This window comes from Echeneis naucrates, chromosome 11 (genome assembly GCF_900963305.1).
Source record: "Echeneis naucrates chromosome 11, fEcheNa1.1, whole genome shotgun sequence".
Taxonomy (NCBI): Eukaryota; Metazoa; Chordata; class Actinopteri; order Carangiformes; family Echeneidae; genus Echeneis; species Echeneis naucrates.
Window position 1 is genome coordinate 5,325,537 of NC_042521.1, and position 17,100 is coordinate 5,342,636.

The window sequence follows — 17,100 nt, forward strand, 5'->3', positions numbered from 1 at the left end:
TTCTCTCTCTACTCCACTGAAAGCCTCGTCATTGCTCCAATGCTGCAGCTGTCCTTTTGTCTCCCTGAGGATAATGGCCCGATAACACGTCTTAGATATGACCCCAGCTTTGCTCTGAATTATTAAACACTCCCATATCAGATACTGATATTTTCGTGCATATCTGTGACCTAACAGTGGTGCATATGTGCACACATGTACTCAGTTTTTGGCTCATGTTTCTTTTGAATGAGGCCCTTTGTGAAGTCCTCTCTCTCTCTCTCTCTACTATAAATAAGCCTAAAACGCAAACAGAGCCAAAAAGCTCTGCCCGGTTGAATTGGCATGAAAACGAGGTCTACATTTCTCAACTATCTCAAAGTTGGAAATCAGTATTAAGTGACCAAAGAACTATTTAGGTTCAGGCAGTTCATCAATCTACCCAATTTAAGAAAGTTTTCTGTTTCTGAGGAAAGCTTTGATGTTGCCAAGAGATGGTCCATCCATCTTCAACCACTTATCCGAAGTTGGTTCGCGGGATTAACAGCTTTAGCAAGGAGCCCCGCACCTCCTTTTCCCCGGCAACCTCGGCTAACTCTGACTGGGAGATCCCGAGATGCCCCCAGGCCAGTGAGGAGATATAATCTCTCCACCTGGTCCTGGGTCAGCCCTGCGGTCTCCACCCAGTAGGACGTGCCAGAAGCACCTCCCTAGGGAGACGTACTGTTGTCATCCTCATCAGATGCACGAACCACCTCAACTGGCTCCTTTCCAGGAATTTGGACTCAGAGCCGAGGCTATGCATGGAGGTAAGCCCCACCACATCTAACTGGTAGCGTTCGACCGCGCACACAAGCTGGGACCACGTCCCCACAGCCAGCCTCTGTGACCCAGGCTCCTCACTATCACTGCCACCCATGTGGCCACGCACCTGACCCAAGAGACAGTGTTCAGGCAAAAGCATTTACTGATGAGTATGATTTTATGTATATATACATACACACAGTCCTGGCAAAAGCGTTCGCCCTCGGCGTCAATAGGGGAACTACAACTATGAGACGGTGATGAGTCACATCATGTGTTATGACTATGTCTGAGATAATAAATGTGACTCCTCAGATAACTGTCAGTTTCATGTAATCTCAAACTGCTCAGCGTGAAACGATGGAAAAGCAACTTGTGCTCGCGCGTTTAAAGTGTTTAGGTATTAAATTCTTCATCTAAAATTACCGTTGGCAAAGCTTAAGTTTAAAGGGGTTTATATTGTTTGGCAGTAAATCTTGACAGGCCAAATCAGCCAAGCTGATACCAATTTATCTATTAATATCGGTGTAGATTTGAATTCAATTCTAAGAAATACCAAACTAATCAAGATGTATCACAATTGTTTGCTCATGTTTTGCATTCATGTTCTAAAAAGTGAAATTTGTCTTGAAAATCAACTTAAATGTGCCCCCTGGCTATTGTCTGAACACCAACTTGAACACCAAAGTGAGAATTTACAGTGAATACCTTTCAAGTCTGACTCAGAGGTAGGAATGTGTTTAGTCCTAGTCCTTAACTGTTGAGTCCTTAAAGACACACAACTGATACACCGACCTAGGAAAAATGCAAAGCAAAACGACAATAACTTTTAAAAATATCAGCAGAATTTATATATCAGCAGAATCACATTATAATAACATGTGAAATCCAATCAGCAACACATTAATATGTTTAAAGCAAATTTAAAACATCTCATCAATATAGGAATAATAAGACTCATGAATTTACCACAGTGTATGTCGTAAGTAGTAAAAGTTCTAAGAGGTCTAAAATAAAAACCATTCTTTTTTCATTTAGGGCTCCAGAAATATCATGAACTGTAACAAATATACAGAATTAATGGGATTGAATATAATATAGTAATGCATCTCTATTGAGCTTCTACCTATGAATAGATAAAACACAATATATCATATCTTAAGATGTACTCAGTCATAATAGGTGATTGAAAAGTAGAATATTGAGGTAGACAGAATATTTTCTGCCGACAACCACACTGATGACACCATTACCCACCTCCTCTCCCTGTCCACTCTGGGGTGAATTCTCACTTCCCTATGGCATCTGGCTGTGTCATCTTCATTTGTCTCCTCTTGGTTACCTTCTATTATTTTATTTGTCTATGTCTTCGGCAAACAAGCTGATATTGCCAAAGTTCTTCCGTAAAGTGCAGCCTCAGCCCATCTGTGCTACCCTGTCGAACATCCGGTTATCCAGATCTCATCTTCCTGTATATTAGATAGAGTCTAATGTGTGTGTATCTGTGTGCCTTTTACATAATTTGTGTGTGTGTGTTTGCAGCTCAGCTCCTGACAGCCAGCATGGAGTTGATTTCCCAGATGAGGTTGCGAAGTTGGTCCATGATTTGCTTCAGCTGCTGGTTCTTCTGTTTCAGTTTCTGCAAGGAATAAAAAAAAAGAGAAGAAAACTAAATTAGGCATTTTTAAATAAAAGAAAAAATTAATGAGAACAACAAATGTGAATACAAGAGAGCAAATAGATTGTCAAGAAGAAGATAAAAATACTGCCCCCCCCAACCACCCTCACCATCAGCCCTACTTTGCTATCAACACAACATCTAATTCACACCTATTAACTGAAAAAAAAAAAAACAATTCCAGATGTTGTTGAGCTGATTTTAGTGCTCACATGAGAAAATATTTTCCCCACCAAGAAATCCAAACAGGAAAAAACATTAAAAGATTAGAAGGTCCAATTTAGCTTAGTTCAAAATTCATCTTCTTTTTTTTTCCATTTTAAAAGAACTTTAAATTCAACAACTCAATCAATTATTTTCAGTAAAAACTGAATATATTTGTAAATAAACGAAATGGACCCCTAATACAAAAAATGACTTCCAGTTTGTTAAGGCTATCTTTGAATTATCTCCACTAGCCATCCCTACATTTGTTTGCGTGTGTCTGTCTGTGTGTGGATTTGCAGTTTGTGCGTACACCCACACGCACCCACCTCTGCCTCTGAACGGCTTACCATGAAATTTTACTCTATCTTAGCCAATCATCATCACTTATCTTGCAGCTGTATATATATAAATAAATACACACACACAAAATAATGGCTCCTTGAGAGTCAGAATTAAAGCAGGTACGGCAGCCAAACGCGTGCTTCCTTTGATCAGGCAACACATCTAGATCAGGAGGTTTGGGCAAATTTAGCAACAGCAGTCATGACAGTGTCTTACTCAGCTGCTTTTCTTTTGAATGTTCGCCAAAGAGAGAGAGAAAGAAAGAGGGGAATGACAGTAGCTTCTTTAGTCAGGAGCTACTGTATCTGCAGTGCAGTGAAATCTATTAAGATTAAATCCATCTCACACTCTCCGTAACACTCCTTTAGCCATGACTAATTACCAGCCATTTTTGCAGCGCCGATAACACCTTGAGCAATCGATTTCACACAGCTCTCTTAATATCAACTGTTTAGCTGATTGTCCTTGAAGATATTCCTGAGTGGAACATTTGGAGGCCTTCCAGTCTCTTTCCCTCTCTCTCCTGGGGGGGCTCTCACTGCCGCTCAAGCTCGCTCAGTCTTTCCTTTTTCCCTCTTTCACTGTCTCTCTCCCTCTCGTCAAATTTCACTTTGATTCAGAGTGTATGTGTGTGTGTTACGCGGGATATGCCTCATTACGCTGACAAGCAAGTCTCTTCGAACTCATCATTTATTCCGTATTAATGAGATGATACTTTGAGCCTTTAATAATTTCAGTCTTTTTAAACAAAGAATGCAAAACTGTTTCTTTTTTTTTTTTCAACTAAACATTATTTCTCATAAAGCTTTGAAAAAGAGCCTTTGATTTTTAAATTTTTTGCCTTCAAGGTCGAAACTTGTTACTTTTGCATCCAGTTTCTTCAGCAATAATCTAGCCTTTTTTTTTTTTTTTTTTTACTAGAAATGAAATTCCACATTTTTCAGAGCCGAATGAGACTACGGAGGCAGCGAAGCCTTCACGGCGCATTCATTATGAAAGGCTTGCTGGCATATATCTTGATATATGAATAACACGGCTGGTTTTATCACAGAAATTATGCTGCAAGCCCGCGGAGATATAATTCCATTCATAACCTCATAATTAGCACAACTCTAATCCTTCACACCTATAATGTGATGTTTGGAAAAGGTGTATATGTATAGCGAACAAAGCAGAAAGGAAAGAAGCCCCCTGCAAGGGTTTTACACACACCCATACACACACAAAGACCTCTTAAGGAATCAGAGCAGATCCGCTCCCTCATTTCTTGCCCTGCCACTCAACAGTCAATCCCTACAATAATGTTTTGATGCCTTTTCAATCCACAGTAGGCCTCTTCTGACATGCTCTGACACGGCATTGGCGCGGCAAAGTGTCCAGTCAACAACTCGTGAAGGTAAACAAAGGAGCACTGTCTGAGATCCCGTCTCCGAAGGCCTCCTGGAGATTGGCAGTCTGCCTACCTGCTCCACGTAACCTGAAAATGCTGGCAGACGCCGGCGTATCGGTGGAGGAGAAAGAGCAGCAAGTGACCCGAAATGACACACACACACACACACACACACACACGGAGGAGATGCAGTGACACACCATGAACTAAAATGTGTGTGTATCCCAGATCTAAAGTGTGCAGCTGCGGATCGAGTGTGTACAAGGGTCAAAACGTGAGTATGAAGCTCCAAATGAAAACAACTAAGTCTATTTATGTTTTTGTGAATCAGTAATTTGATCCATAAAACACGGAGATCCGATCACTGATTAGATTCAACAAAACTGGCATCAGACTGATCTACGGTTTTCCATTTGGGTTGTTGGTTGGATGAGGTCAGGTTGCTACTGCAACAGACAATTAACCTGATTGATTAGTCTATTGATTGTTGTTGGAAATCATGGAATTATCCATAAGATTGAAAAGAAAAGTCCCAAACAACTTATTTTGTCAGACTAAAATATAAAAAGAGAGAAAAGCATCAAATCCTCAAATTCTGAAAACAAGAATCTGGATTATCAGCAATTTTTATTTTCATTTCTGTAGATTGAGTGATCGATTCAGCTCCACTGCTGATGCTTTGTTACTTCCAACATGCTTTTCAAAGTAAATGCGTTAAGACATTTAGTGTGAAAATGGAAGTTCATACAAAGTTATGGAAGGCCAGCGACCCTTGGCTAAGATTTACCAAATATTCATTTCTATTCATACATTTCATGTTGTTCTGAAACTCCACAGCCAACTACAGCTAACTTACAGCATCAACAGATAAAAATATTAGAAAGCAGCTGCAGTGGCTCGACATTGAATTGTTAAAAAAAAAAAAGAAGAAGAAGAAGCTGCAGTTTGGTGAAGAGGTACAGAGACGTGTCATTATGTTCACTGGAGCCTTTTCCCTTAACTGTCCTTCGGCCAGACAGATGAAAGACCACCATTTATCACAGCAGCTCAGCACTGTATCTGTGAACAATAACCCTGCAGTTGGTTCACTGTAAACACCATTACAACCTAATTTTATGGCACACTCAGAAAAAAGACAAGAGACTCACTTCTCCGTATTACAAACAATTTAAGATCTCTATCAAGGGGGTCAAATAGTCAGACCGGAGCGTCCCCCGTGTGTGTATTTAACATAATGAATGTGTCAGTGTGCATGTGTGAGTGTAAACTAAGACGGTCTTGTAAATGGCAGGGAGCTCCCAGATGCCCCTCACAGCATATCTGTGCAGAGGAGAGGCCGGGGTGAGAGCTGTTTTTCAAGCACAGGCTCGTTGCAAGTAAAGCAGGCCTGGCAAGCAGAAGATCACGTGGACTGATAAGTAGTTTTTTTTTTGTTGTTTTTTTTTTAAATCTCTTGAGATGAGAGGTTGCCAAAAGTTCATCAAATGAATACTGCTGGCAGCTGGGTCAGTGAGGACGTGGTGAAAAAAATAAATAAATCAGATTTTAGTCTCTGTAACTTCAGCTGAGCCTGATAGTCGTGTTGCAGTACTTGTTTTTGCTGTAATGGACTCATTTCCACTAAAAACAGATTATTACCTGGATTCAGGAAGCATTCCAAAAACAGAGGAATGCATTTTGTACAGTACAGTCCAGCTACGCTAAAAGACATAATGACTGAACGTAAACGTGCAGCAAGTTTAAGAATCTTTCTTTTGTTTGTCTGATGTTCACCTGAACATTTCAGATCTCAGATGTCACAGTTTGTAAAAGGACCCCCTCACTAATGAAAACTAGAATCACTCAGTATCTGCTTTCACTCTGACAATACTTATTGCTTTAGAGCAACCACATCAATTTGGATCTGTTGTGATAAAATAATTGGACGCTCTATGTCTGAGAAATGATTGAATGAACAAGTGAAAGATAGTGGCTTTCAACACACAGAGCAGCAGGCCACGGAGCGACCAGGACAGATGATTGTTTGTTTAAGTGACATGGTGTGAAGTGTGAAGTGCTGTTATTGCCATCTCTTCCACTTTTCTCTGCTTTCTCCCTGTCTTCCTATGATTCCCTTCATCGCGCTCCCCTTCTGCCCTACTCATCCAAATCAAATCAAAGAGGCAGTCCTCAGCAGAAGAGTGAAAGACAGAAGCGTGCGGATAAAGAATTCTGCTCCACTGAAACTTTGCCTAAAGAGAAGCACAAACTACTGTATGTCTGTGTGTTATGTCAAGACAGATCCCGGCCCGGGCCTCCAACAGAAATCCCCTGACCTGAACTCCATTAGTCACCAGACTACACCAGACTTGTGTATTTGGGGTCCACTGGGGACTGCTTTCAATTAAAAGTGAATAGATTTGTGTTACTTTAACGGATCGCTGCCCAACAGTGCTTCAGTGACACATCGGATGTAACAATTTAGCACATCATAATCTGTGAATACTTGGGATTTGTTGAATGTAGACCATCAAACAAGGCACCCCCAGGTGTATAAAGCTTTATCATTGACATCTCTATATTAATTAATTCTGGTCTATCTCCACATTAAAGTTGGTTGGGGGAGTTTTTTGATCAGTTAGACATTATAGAAAAATCAAGCTAATCTTGTAATTATATTACCATATGAATAAGCTGAGGTATTCATCTAATCTTTAGTCATTTAACCCATTTCATGTACGATTAAATGATGACCACCACCCTCTCTGAGAACATTAAGAACCATAGTGTTACTTGTTGATGAGAGGCTTTAAAATAATGACAGGTAGGAAAACGACTTAGATTAAAATATTCACACACACACAACTGCATGCAGACTTGCAGAGGGGAAATATAGGAAAGCAAAAATGTGCCTTCACTCAGGATTCCTCTGCTAATCCGCCCCGACGGTGGCGACTCAAATCGCAGCTTTGACTCCAACGGATCTGCCTGGGAATTACAAGTGTAAGTGTCTGTGAGTGAGGAGAAGGGATTAGGGAGAGGAGAGGAAAGGAAGGGAAGATGGAGGAGAAAGGGGCTAAGAAGAGGAGTTATGGAAGGGTAGAGGGGGACAAAGAGGAAAGGAAAGGCCTCGTTGGCGGCCCTTATATAGATTTTTGAGGCACTTCCTGAATTTTTACCGATGTATCTGCTGTATCATCGTGAGTCACACGCTCAGCTCTACATTCAAATTCCTTACACTACCTGAGCAAAAACAGCTTCTAGTCTTTACATGGTTTCCCGAGGCTGAGGCTGAAGCTACACCCACTGCTGTCCTCAGAAAGTGAGATACTGTCTTGGCAGAAATGCAAATCAAATTTAATTAAATTCCAGGATTTATAGTAGGTGTGACACAAAGGAGCCATGACTATGTCAAAAGGTGCTTTTCCAGAAAGCAGCATTCTCCTAAATTATGCAAAAAATGACAAACGTCCTTGAGGAAACACAACTCCTTATTAGGCAGAACCATTAGCAACAAACCAAACTCACGGGACCGACAGTTTTAGCGAAGAGTGTGTCTACAGTAAAAACTGTCAAGCCTTCATTCTCAATTAAGCATATTAACCCTGGAAAGCAACACATCTCTGATGCAATCCTCTTACTGGTTTTTCATGAAGATCACGTCTTGCCCAGACAATCACGTTGCATATTTCTGACATACAATAGGAAAATTATCTGATGTACGAACTGGAAGGAAGATCATTAATAATGTGTTCCAAAGCGAGTTTGAAAACATAATGCCATACAAACAATAACAAACAACAGATTTACACAACATGTTGTGTAACCTAAACAAAATGTTATTTGTAAAATACTTACTTTGATTTACTACATATATTATTTTCATTGAATTTTTGAAGGCATTCTTTTCAACTGTTGATCTAAACTACACAAAGCTAAGACATAATCTTGAAAAGCCTGCGTTTAAGAGCACAACTACATTCACAATTGTTCAATATATCAGCCACGGAGTGTGTGTAACAGGGATTGTGTGTCTGTGCCTCCAATACATACACGCTGAGCAACAGCTTTATATTCCTAACACACCTACATCAGGATGGACAAACGCAACCTTGTGGTGTGTGTGTGATCACACATCCACAATTTGATTTGACGCTGAGGCTAGAGGCCACATACGTAAAGAATGTTGCTAAATTGGTAAAGTCAAAGGCGTGCTACAGGGTTAAATCTTTTTTTTTTACAACATCTAATATCTACTGCACTTATAGTTACTTTATAGGCGTTTCACATTAATAACATGATCATTCCAGCAGTGGGTAATGCTCCAAGACTGCATTACAGTATGGCTTGAGTGAATGTGACCTAAAAATTGTTGCACCAAAGTGAAACATCACTTTAAGGGAAACACGCAGGGACCACTTTGAGAAAACCTGTAAAAAGCGCATGCGAGTTGGGGCTAAGTAAGCTGCTTACTGCGGCCTGTCGAGGGGAACCATGTGACACTGAGTGGGCCCCGGTTTGCCATCTGACAGAATATCCACAGGGAGCAGGGCAAAGAAGCTTTAATTTGCCTGACATCAGTTAAAAAAGTCTTAATTGACTTTATAAACTTTATGGCTTTTTCCTCAATGGGAAGGTTTAAGTGCCAGTGTGTTCTATGTTTGGCATGGGCTGTCCCGTGGGAATGAAGCGCTTTAAAGGAATTTTGAAGGCAGATAAAAGCCTTCTCCTCCAGGGGTGGCAGAAATACAATAGCCATGTTGTCATCCTTGCATACACCTACCAACAGGGTTCTTTCAATGCATCCTCAGCATTGAGGTAGAAAGGCTGCAGTGTCAGCCGACTGTTGCGTAGGGGTTGCAATCGATTTAGCCTTTTAGAAGTATCTGAGGCTAGGCGCCCCCTCGCTCCCTCCTAAGCACTTGAGTCTCTGCCAGGTAGCCCCATCGATTGGGCTTTCCTTTGTGATTTGGTTCCCAGTGATAACAAATGAGGAACAAGAATGCTGGAGTGCTGTTGCTTTAAAACCAATGATGGGTATCCATGCAAGAGACTTCACCGTCAACAAAATTGCACATTAGGGCAAAATCCAAGGAATATGGCAGAGTTTACTGGATAGGGGCTTATTCATATGTGTGTGTATGTGTGTGTGTATCTGGCCTGGGAGCTTGAGGGTTCTTTGGTGCGGGAGATTCCTGATCAGACATGAGTGAAATAACAGGTTTGGGAACCAGAGAAAACTGATGAGGAATGGAGTACTGGAACAAGAACAAGACATTCATGGACCGACATATTTAAACATGACTTACACGTATAAATATACCTATGTATAAGTTACATGCTTTTGCAAACCAAGAGTTGCGGCTTAGTGACTGTAGTTTCCAAGTTTGTATTAAGTTCAGGAGAGCAGAGAGGTTGATTTATACATATAGCCGATTTGCCACTGCTGCTTGAGAACTGACAAACTGACTGATATTGAAATCCAAAACATTCTGGGTTTTCAAATGTATTGACTGCATATGTATGATACCTTGAAGCAACAAACACAAGCCTTCTAAGGCCAATACTGTACTAATATTTGAATAGTTTTTGATGCAGGAAAAATATCTGATAGATTTTACACCGTCACGCATCGCACATCGCATTTGTTTCTCTTTCCACACATAAAATAAAATAAACCTAGAAAAGCAGTAGAAGAGAGCGCTATCAAAGCAGTTATTCTATAAGAGCGGCACATATCATGTAGGGCAACACTGTTCTAAGCAGCCAAGACCCCGGTGTGATTCCCAACTGTGGTGGACTCTTCCCGGCATGTTGTGCCCCTTCTGTTCAGTTTCCTGTCTCTCTGCACAGCCCTATCTGATTATAAAGGCGCTGGCAAGAACTGGCCAAAAAAAATGCATGAAAATAAATATGTATGTATGCAAGTCCTTCCTCAGCAATAAATTTGTTACATTTTATATAAGTAAAACTGTACAAATATATTCAGAATGTGTTAATAAAAGGAAAAATGGCCAAAGAGGGAAAAAGTCAGCTTTTTAAAACGAAGGACTAAGAAGTAGACGCATATTATGGGATAGATTGTCTTCTGTTAAAAATGGATGTAATCAAGGATGGAGTGGACACAGCTGAATGGAAATATATCAATTTTACCGCTGAGTTACCCTTTCGTTGGCTTTCATAAATCAAATTTCTATAAATAGCTACCCTATTACAATTTCTATTTGCATATATCTCAACATATGTGACCTACCAGCAGTGTCAGTGAGGCTCATGTTATAAAGAGATTCAACTCGATATCAGTCAGCATTAAACATTGTCACAGAGCTGAGGATTCCTGCTCTTGCTGTTTAATTAGAGGCCCTTCCTTTTTGACATATGCGCAGCTAACTTACAATCTTATGGCAGGGACTGCAGAGGAAGGTATAGGAGATTTACAAAGGAGCTGCAGAGTGTGACTGCTGCTTGAAGGTTTGCTTGCTTGGAGAGCTGATCTGTAGGCTTGAGCAGATAATGTGGGGGCATATGAGCGTGCAGTGTAGGTATGGATTGTGCACGTTCAGTGCACCTGCACACACACACACTATAAGCCCCGACTGCTTGAGGCCAGCATTTGCAAAAGATGCCCCGCTGGCTCAATCTCAGAGCAGACAGGACATCTTTCTTTCATCTCTCTCAGATGTCTGTCAGGAGCTTGTATCATCTGAAGCTGAGATGAACACATCCTCTCACACTCTCAGTAAACAAGATACTTCAAGGATTCGTTGAGAGGGGGGGGGGGGACTTTATTAAAATTTTCTTCAGGTGCCAACTATAGTTTTTCAGATGTCAAAAACACGTTGTGACTCAGTGATGTGTTAAATTGGTACAATCACTCACTCAGGCGTTTCAGCACCCCTATGGCACCTCTCCAATGAAGTCATATTGGTTCAAATTACCTCTATTGTTTTAAGAGTGAAGGCAAGGGTACGGGGGAGAGGTAAAGGAGACAGGCAGACAGATTTCTGAAAAGATAAAAGAAAGACAATTCCAATTTAAAGCCTCCAGTCCACTCATAGGAGATGCTTTTCTTTATCAAGTGTTTTTCAACCTCAAGTAAGACTTGAGGTTGAATGGAGAACAAACAGGTTGCTTGTGCCTCGCCCTCATCAAAACTCTAATACACACTTCAGATACAGACAAGGCAGTTTCTCAAGTTCAAATATAAACATTTCTGCCAGCACCTGAGCAAGCGCCTTTCCTTTTTACTAAATAAAAAGGAGAATGATGAAGTGATGACAGGATTTGAAGCAAAAAAAAAAAAAAAGAAAACCCAAAACAAAACAAAACACCCATAGCCGGCTGTCAGGTGATCTAACATGCCCTTTGGCAATCACAGCGCAGATCCTCAATCGGCTTTTGACGAAAAACTGACAACAGCTAAATCTGAAAACAAATGCACCTTATCAGACCATTCACATCCCTTACGATGCAAACCAGAGAGGCTGCTGGTGTTTCTGATATTACTTTCTATATTTTTCTGAATGCTGCATCCTAAACCTGTGTAATGTGAACTTAAACCACCGTGTAGACTACAAAACCGTTAGCGACCCATTGCCAGCCAAAACTACAGCATGTTGGGAGTCACTATGAATTCTCAAGGTCTACCCAGGAGATGAAGTTTTTGTCAAATTTTGACGCAAGAAAAAAAATGTTTGGATTGTAATTTCAGCGATAGCATTTTGAAGCCAAATATCTGCATTGCTTTTGCTGCACACGGCAGCCAACAGGAAGGTATTCATTTTATGGGAAAGTGGTTGGAAGTAGCAAAATGTAAAAGCTTTTTTTCCCTTTGATCGGTGCAGAGTTGTTGACTTTACAACAGGCAACTAAAAGGAGAGAGCAAAAGAGGCACAGAAAAAAGAAAAAGCATAATAGCAAAGATTTATCTACTTTAACAAAGAAGAAACAGAAACAACGTCGAGACAGCATCGTTTTCACTGGACAAGCAAGTAATGTGATGCAAGAGTTTGCAACTTGCTTGTTAAAACTGGAGGACACGCACAATGTGCTTTGGTGAGAGTGATTGAAATTTCATAAATATGCTCAGCAGCAGAGCCGAAACACACTGTGGGGAGCATGTTAAAATGCAATGGTGGAAGTAGCACATAAATGACTTGGAGATTTGGAGCCAAAGACCCCTACCCCTTCAACAGAGACCTGGACTGGAGGAAGGAAGGAAGACGGTGATTGTGTCAGACGCTCCACTACTTCTACAGCCACTGCCCCACATTTACTACCAATTCCCCCTGAGTGCAAACCCTTAGGTTTCAGCCATTATCCATCACATGGGAACCCGTAACAGTGGGCATGAAAAGTCAACTAAAAACTAAAGGAAGAAGCATTTGCTCACCTGCTACAATAATTGTATCTACTCCATTTTGTTTGAAAACATACAATTAGAATTTTGTCAGTGACCATCGTTTAAAAATCAATTTAAAAGACACAGCAAAAGGCCTCTTTATCCAGACCAACAGGATACCAATCTGTCCTCTAACCTCTTTAAATCCTGGGTTTGTCTGGTACAGGGTGTCAGGGGGCCGATTGCACTGCCCTGAAACTTTTATAGCTGCAATTCTGACACATAACCACTTTGCTTCAAATTTTGATTTGCTTGTGGAGTCTGAATGTTCTCCCTGCGCCTGCTTCGATTCCCTCCAGGTACTCTGGCTCCCTCCCCCAGTCCAAGGACATGCATGTTTGGTTCATGTCTCAATGTGAGCATTAATGTTTGTTTGTCTCTATGTGTTGGCCCTAAGGTTGACTGGCAACCTCGTCGAGTGTTCCCCGCCTTTGCCCAATTTCAGCTGGGACTGAGCCAGCCCTGACGGATAAGCGGTATAGCTAATTTGAAAGATAACAGATGGTTATCTTAAATTTTTATTCCATGCTGCTTTAACCTTTAGAGAAAGCCACATTGCATTTCACAATATATATTGCGGTGTACAGTATGTGCCTATTCTGAAATGTAGAATTGCCAAACAAAAAGCGTCTCCAACGGTAGAAAATTCTGCAGAACTTTACAGGTTTGTTTTTTGTTTTTTTTATTGATGTAAACCAGGTCGCTGTTTTGTCATTTCTACCCCCTATGGATGCATGATGACCTGAGAGTGCCAAAGGCCTAGGCTCCTTTGAAACTAAATTAAAAACATCTTTCTTTACTGGAACCCTTGGTCTTTTACTTGCTTCTGTTTGATGTCTGCGCAAGGCTGTACCTCATATTTATTTAACCTCTTAAAAGCAGTTGCAAAAGCATATGAAAAATAGAAAGCTAACTTTGATTTACCTTTTACCCTTGTTAAACAAATGACGAGCAACAACACACCCTGAGCTGGGAAAATAAATCAATTTTCTTTTATCTAAACAGAAGTCCTTAACATTGCATGGTTAAACAATAATGACCAAAAAAAAAAAATAAAGAAATAAAATAATAATAATATTGTTGTAACTGTAATTGCTTACATAGTCCTTAAATGCTGCATCACATAGAATTAGGGTTGAATTTGACACTAAATGCAACAAATAGATGGGAAAATATGTATTCTCAAAAAAAAAAATAAAATAAATAAAAACACCCTCTGATTTCTCCTCCACAAGAGCTTTGCAGGTACACTGCCCTTCTGACCCAAGCAAACAATTAAAAAGCCTTTGGTATACAGGCAGCCTCTAATGGGCCACATATGAAGCTGCTAACAAGACAGAGGTACGAGCACCTGCTGTGCATAGCCTACTAATTCTGGAGCTCGAACATACTTGTTGAGTTGGAAAGAGAGCGATGTGAGGATGGAAAAGAAGGAGAAATATATGGAGAGTAAAAGGAGGAAGGAGGGGAGAGGGAGTGGAGCCCAGCAGGGGGGTAACTATGACTTTGTGAGTGGAAAGAAAGAAGGGAGGAACACTGGGAGAGCGAGAGAGAAAGGTAGGGGAGACAGGAAGGGACACAGAAAGAGCATCCGCCAACCAGGCTGTGTCCCTCTCTCCCATTTTTATTACAGTTAGGAGGTTTCGTTTGTTTGTCATCAGGCCTCGGCAGACTCCCTGCCTGCTCTTCAGATAAAACTAACCGCCGGTGCCACTGGAATTCATTATACACGCTGAGACGACAGCTAGCTCACTCAGGTCTGGAGAGGAGAGGAGAGGAGAGGAGAGGAGAGGAGCAAAGCCAGACAGTAGATGGCTTTTCTATTTGAAATTACAAACATCCTCTTTCCTTTTAATTTCTCCCTTTCTCATTTGAATAAAGAGGACAGAAGTGGTAATTAACAGGGTATTAGAAAAGCAAGGCAGTGCACAGTGAGGAAGGGAGAGGATGAGGAGGGTGAGGAGGGAAAAGTAGCAGCAGCAGCAGCAGAGTAGGAGAGATAGTAAATTAAAGGGGGGAGTGAAAGAGAGAGAGAGAGAGAGAGAGAGAGAGAGAGAGAGGGGAGCTGTGGAGAATTAATAAGAGGCCAGATCTCTCCAAGGCCTCCTTAATGGGCTGTGACAGGAATTTATTCACACTTAGGCTGGTATTAAATCAAACGCAATGCGAGTGGCAGGCTGCAGCAGAGGGATGGGGCAGGGCAGGAGGGGGGCAGGTGCAGTACAGAGTATGGTGGGGGTCTGCCATGTCACAGGTCCAACATTACCAGCCCCCACCCACCCACACCCACCCCTTTGCTTTGGGGAGGAGGGGGGTTATCTCAAAGACCTTCAGAATAGGTAGAAGGAGGGAGAGATGAAACAGGCAAGGGATGTACGGCGGGAACAAACGATGAGTGATGTGCCAATGACAAGACAGCCCGTCCCACGCCCCAGATGGAATGATTATCAAGTAGTCCGAGGAGCAGCGATGAATCATTCTTCCATCGTGCTGCAAAATGCACCGTCACTCAGCTAGACAGACAGCCAGCCAGTCAGTCAATCAGTCAGCCAATCAGTCAGTCAGGCAGGCAGAAAGGAAGGCCGATTCCCACCAATTTGGACAGCCCTTGCTGCAGACAGCTGGTGAAAATGGAAGGCACTCAAAACACAAAAATCCATCCAAATTAGCGCTCGCTCAGAAATTCAGCTGGCAAATTTATTTGTCATATTCTTTGTTTTCCTCCATTAATTGGCATGTGACCAGAAATGTAGGATATTCATTAGGGCGGTAATTTGTGGTCACTTGGGTGCCACAGATTTTAGTCTTTTTTTATTGGAACAGAAACAGTGTGGATGATTGGGGATCCTCGATTGATATGCACTATCACATTCTACGGCACCAGAGGTCTGCTGCACAGAGATTGAGCAATCGCAACCCATTAGGCACCAATGAATTATGCCTAATGCATCTTCAACATTTATGCAAACACTGTTGACTTTCACACATGCTCAAATAAACTTAAGTTCTTCATACACGCACTTTGCATTTGCATTGACTACAACTCATTACATACTGCATGTGTGACGGTGAGTCGAAGAGACATTAGGCTGCTGCGAAGCCGACTCAGACAAAAAGGCACACCTACGCTGGGAGACCATACACATTCAAGAACACTTAAATTCAAATCTATAATGTCACATACAACATGCTCCCCTGTAAAGACACTTGCGGAGAGTGATGGGAGTAATGCCCCCCTCTGCAAACCCCTTCCAATGGTGGGCAGATTGCATCACCATCCGTCAGCCAGACTCCGACAAACAGCTATTACCCCAATCGACAGATAACGAGAGCCAGGCTATCACTCACCGCCAGGATGCCTCATAAAGCAGCCAGACATTACCATGGAGGAGTCATTTATCTGCCGCTGCTCTAGTCATCCCCCTTCTACTACCACTCCACCCATCTCTGATTTTTACTACCTGTGCAACAGTGACAGCTACCAGAGTGGGTTTCAGGCTTTGGCTGGGGTCACAGGGGAACATATGAGGCGTGGGGACGACTAATCCGAGGGAGGGTCACCACCTTTCTGGTCATTACCTTGACATTACGCATGTGACTTAACCACGGACTAAAATATAAATTGTGTGATGTGATGGAGACTGCAAGGCCCCTGTTAAATTATGTGAAAGGGTTTCTGGTCTTCTTTTTTTCTGCACCAGCAGCTCCACAATGCACCCAATTCTGACATCTGGATAACAGCAATGGACGGACATGGCTATTCATCCACATTATCGCATGATGAGTTCCTCATAATTCAGTTTGATATGAAACCTGACCAACAGGAGCTGAACTGAGAAGGCGATTATTTGTTAGGTCAATCAACAAAAGTGAAAACTGCAAGACCACAATTATTAAAGATAAATTCTAATCATTCATTCCAGTTTTGTGATGAGAATATGTGTTTATTTTCTCAGTTTTCCAGGGATCAGATTGATCAGAATTGTTTTTGTTCTTAATTTTTTCTGAAGTAGGAAACAATCAGCAGATTAATCTATCCCTTGTTGTGGCCCTGATGTAAATAGGAAGCTCCCCAATTACTGCTCAACAATCAATAGTGTGCTTCTACAACAGGTTAGAGTCTCACTAGCTAATTTCACTAGGTCTAATCAGAGTCTTTGTAGCATTTTCAAAGGTTACTCTTCTATTAGAGGGATATTAACCCTGAGAGACGAGCGGTTTTAATCACGTTTGCCCTAATGGACGGGTCTCTCAGGATATCAGTGGCAGTTCTGGTGGTTCCCTCTTTGTTCAAACTCAGCTCCACAGCTCTCAAAAGCA

The 17,100-nt window shown here is 41.5% G+C and overlaps 1 protein-coding gene across 1 annotated transcript in view; it reads right to left on the bottom strand.

Annotated features, from left to right (window-relative positions):
• Positions 1-1,606: 1,606 nt before the first annotated feature.
• Positions 1,607-17,100, bottom strand: part of med30 (mediator complex subunit 30) — a 29,367-nt gene continuing 13,873 nt past the window's right edge. The window contains exon 5 of the mRNA XM_029513603.1: positions 1,607-2,422. Within this exon, the coding sequence (XP_029369463.1) occupies positions 2,327-2,422 (96 nt within the window). The 3' untranslated portion in view covers positions 1,607-2,326. The remainder of the gene's footprint in view (positions 2,423-17,100) is intronic.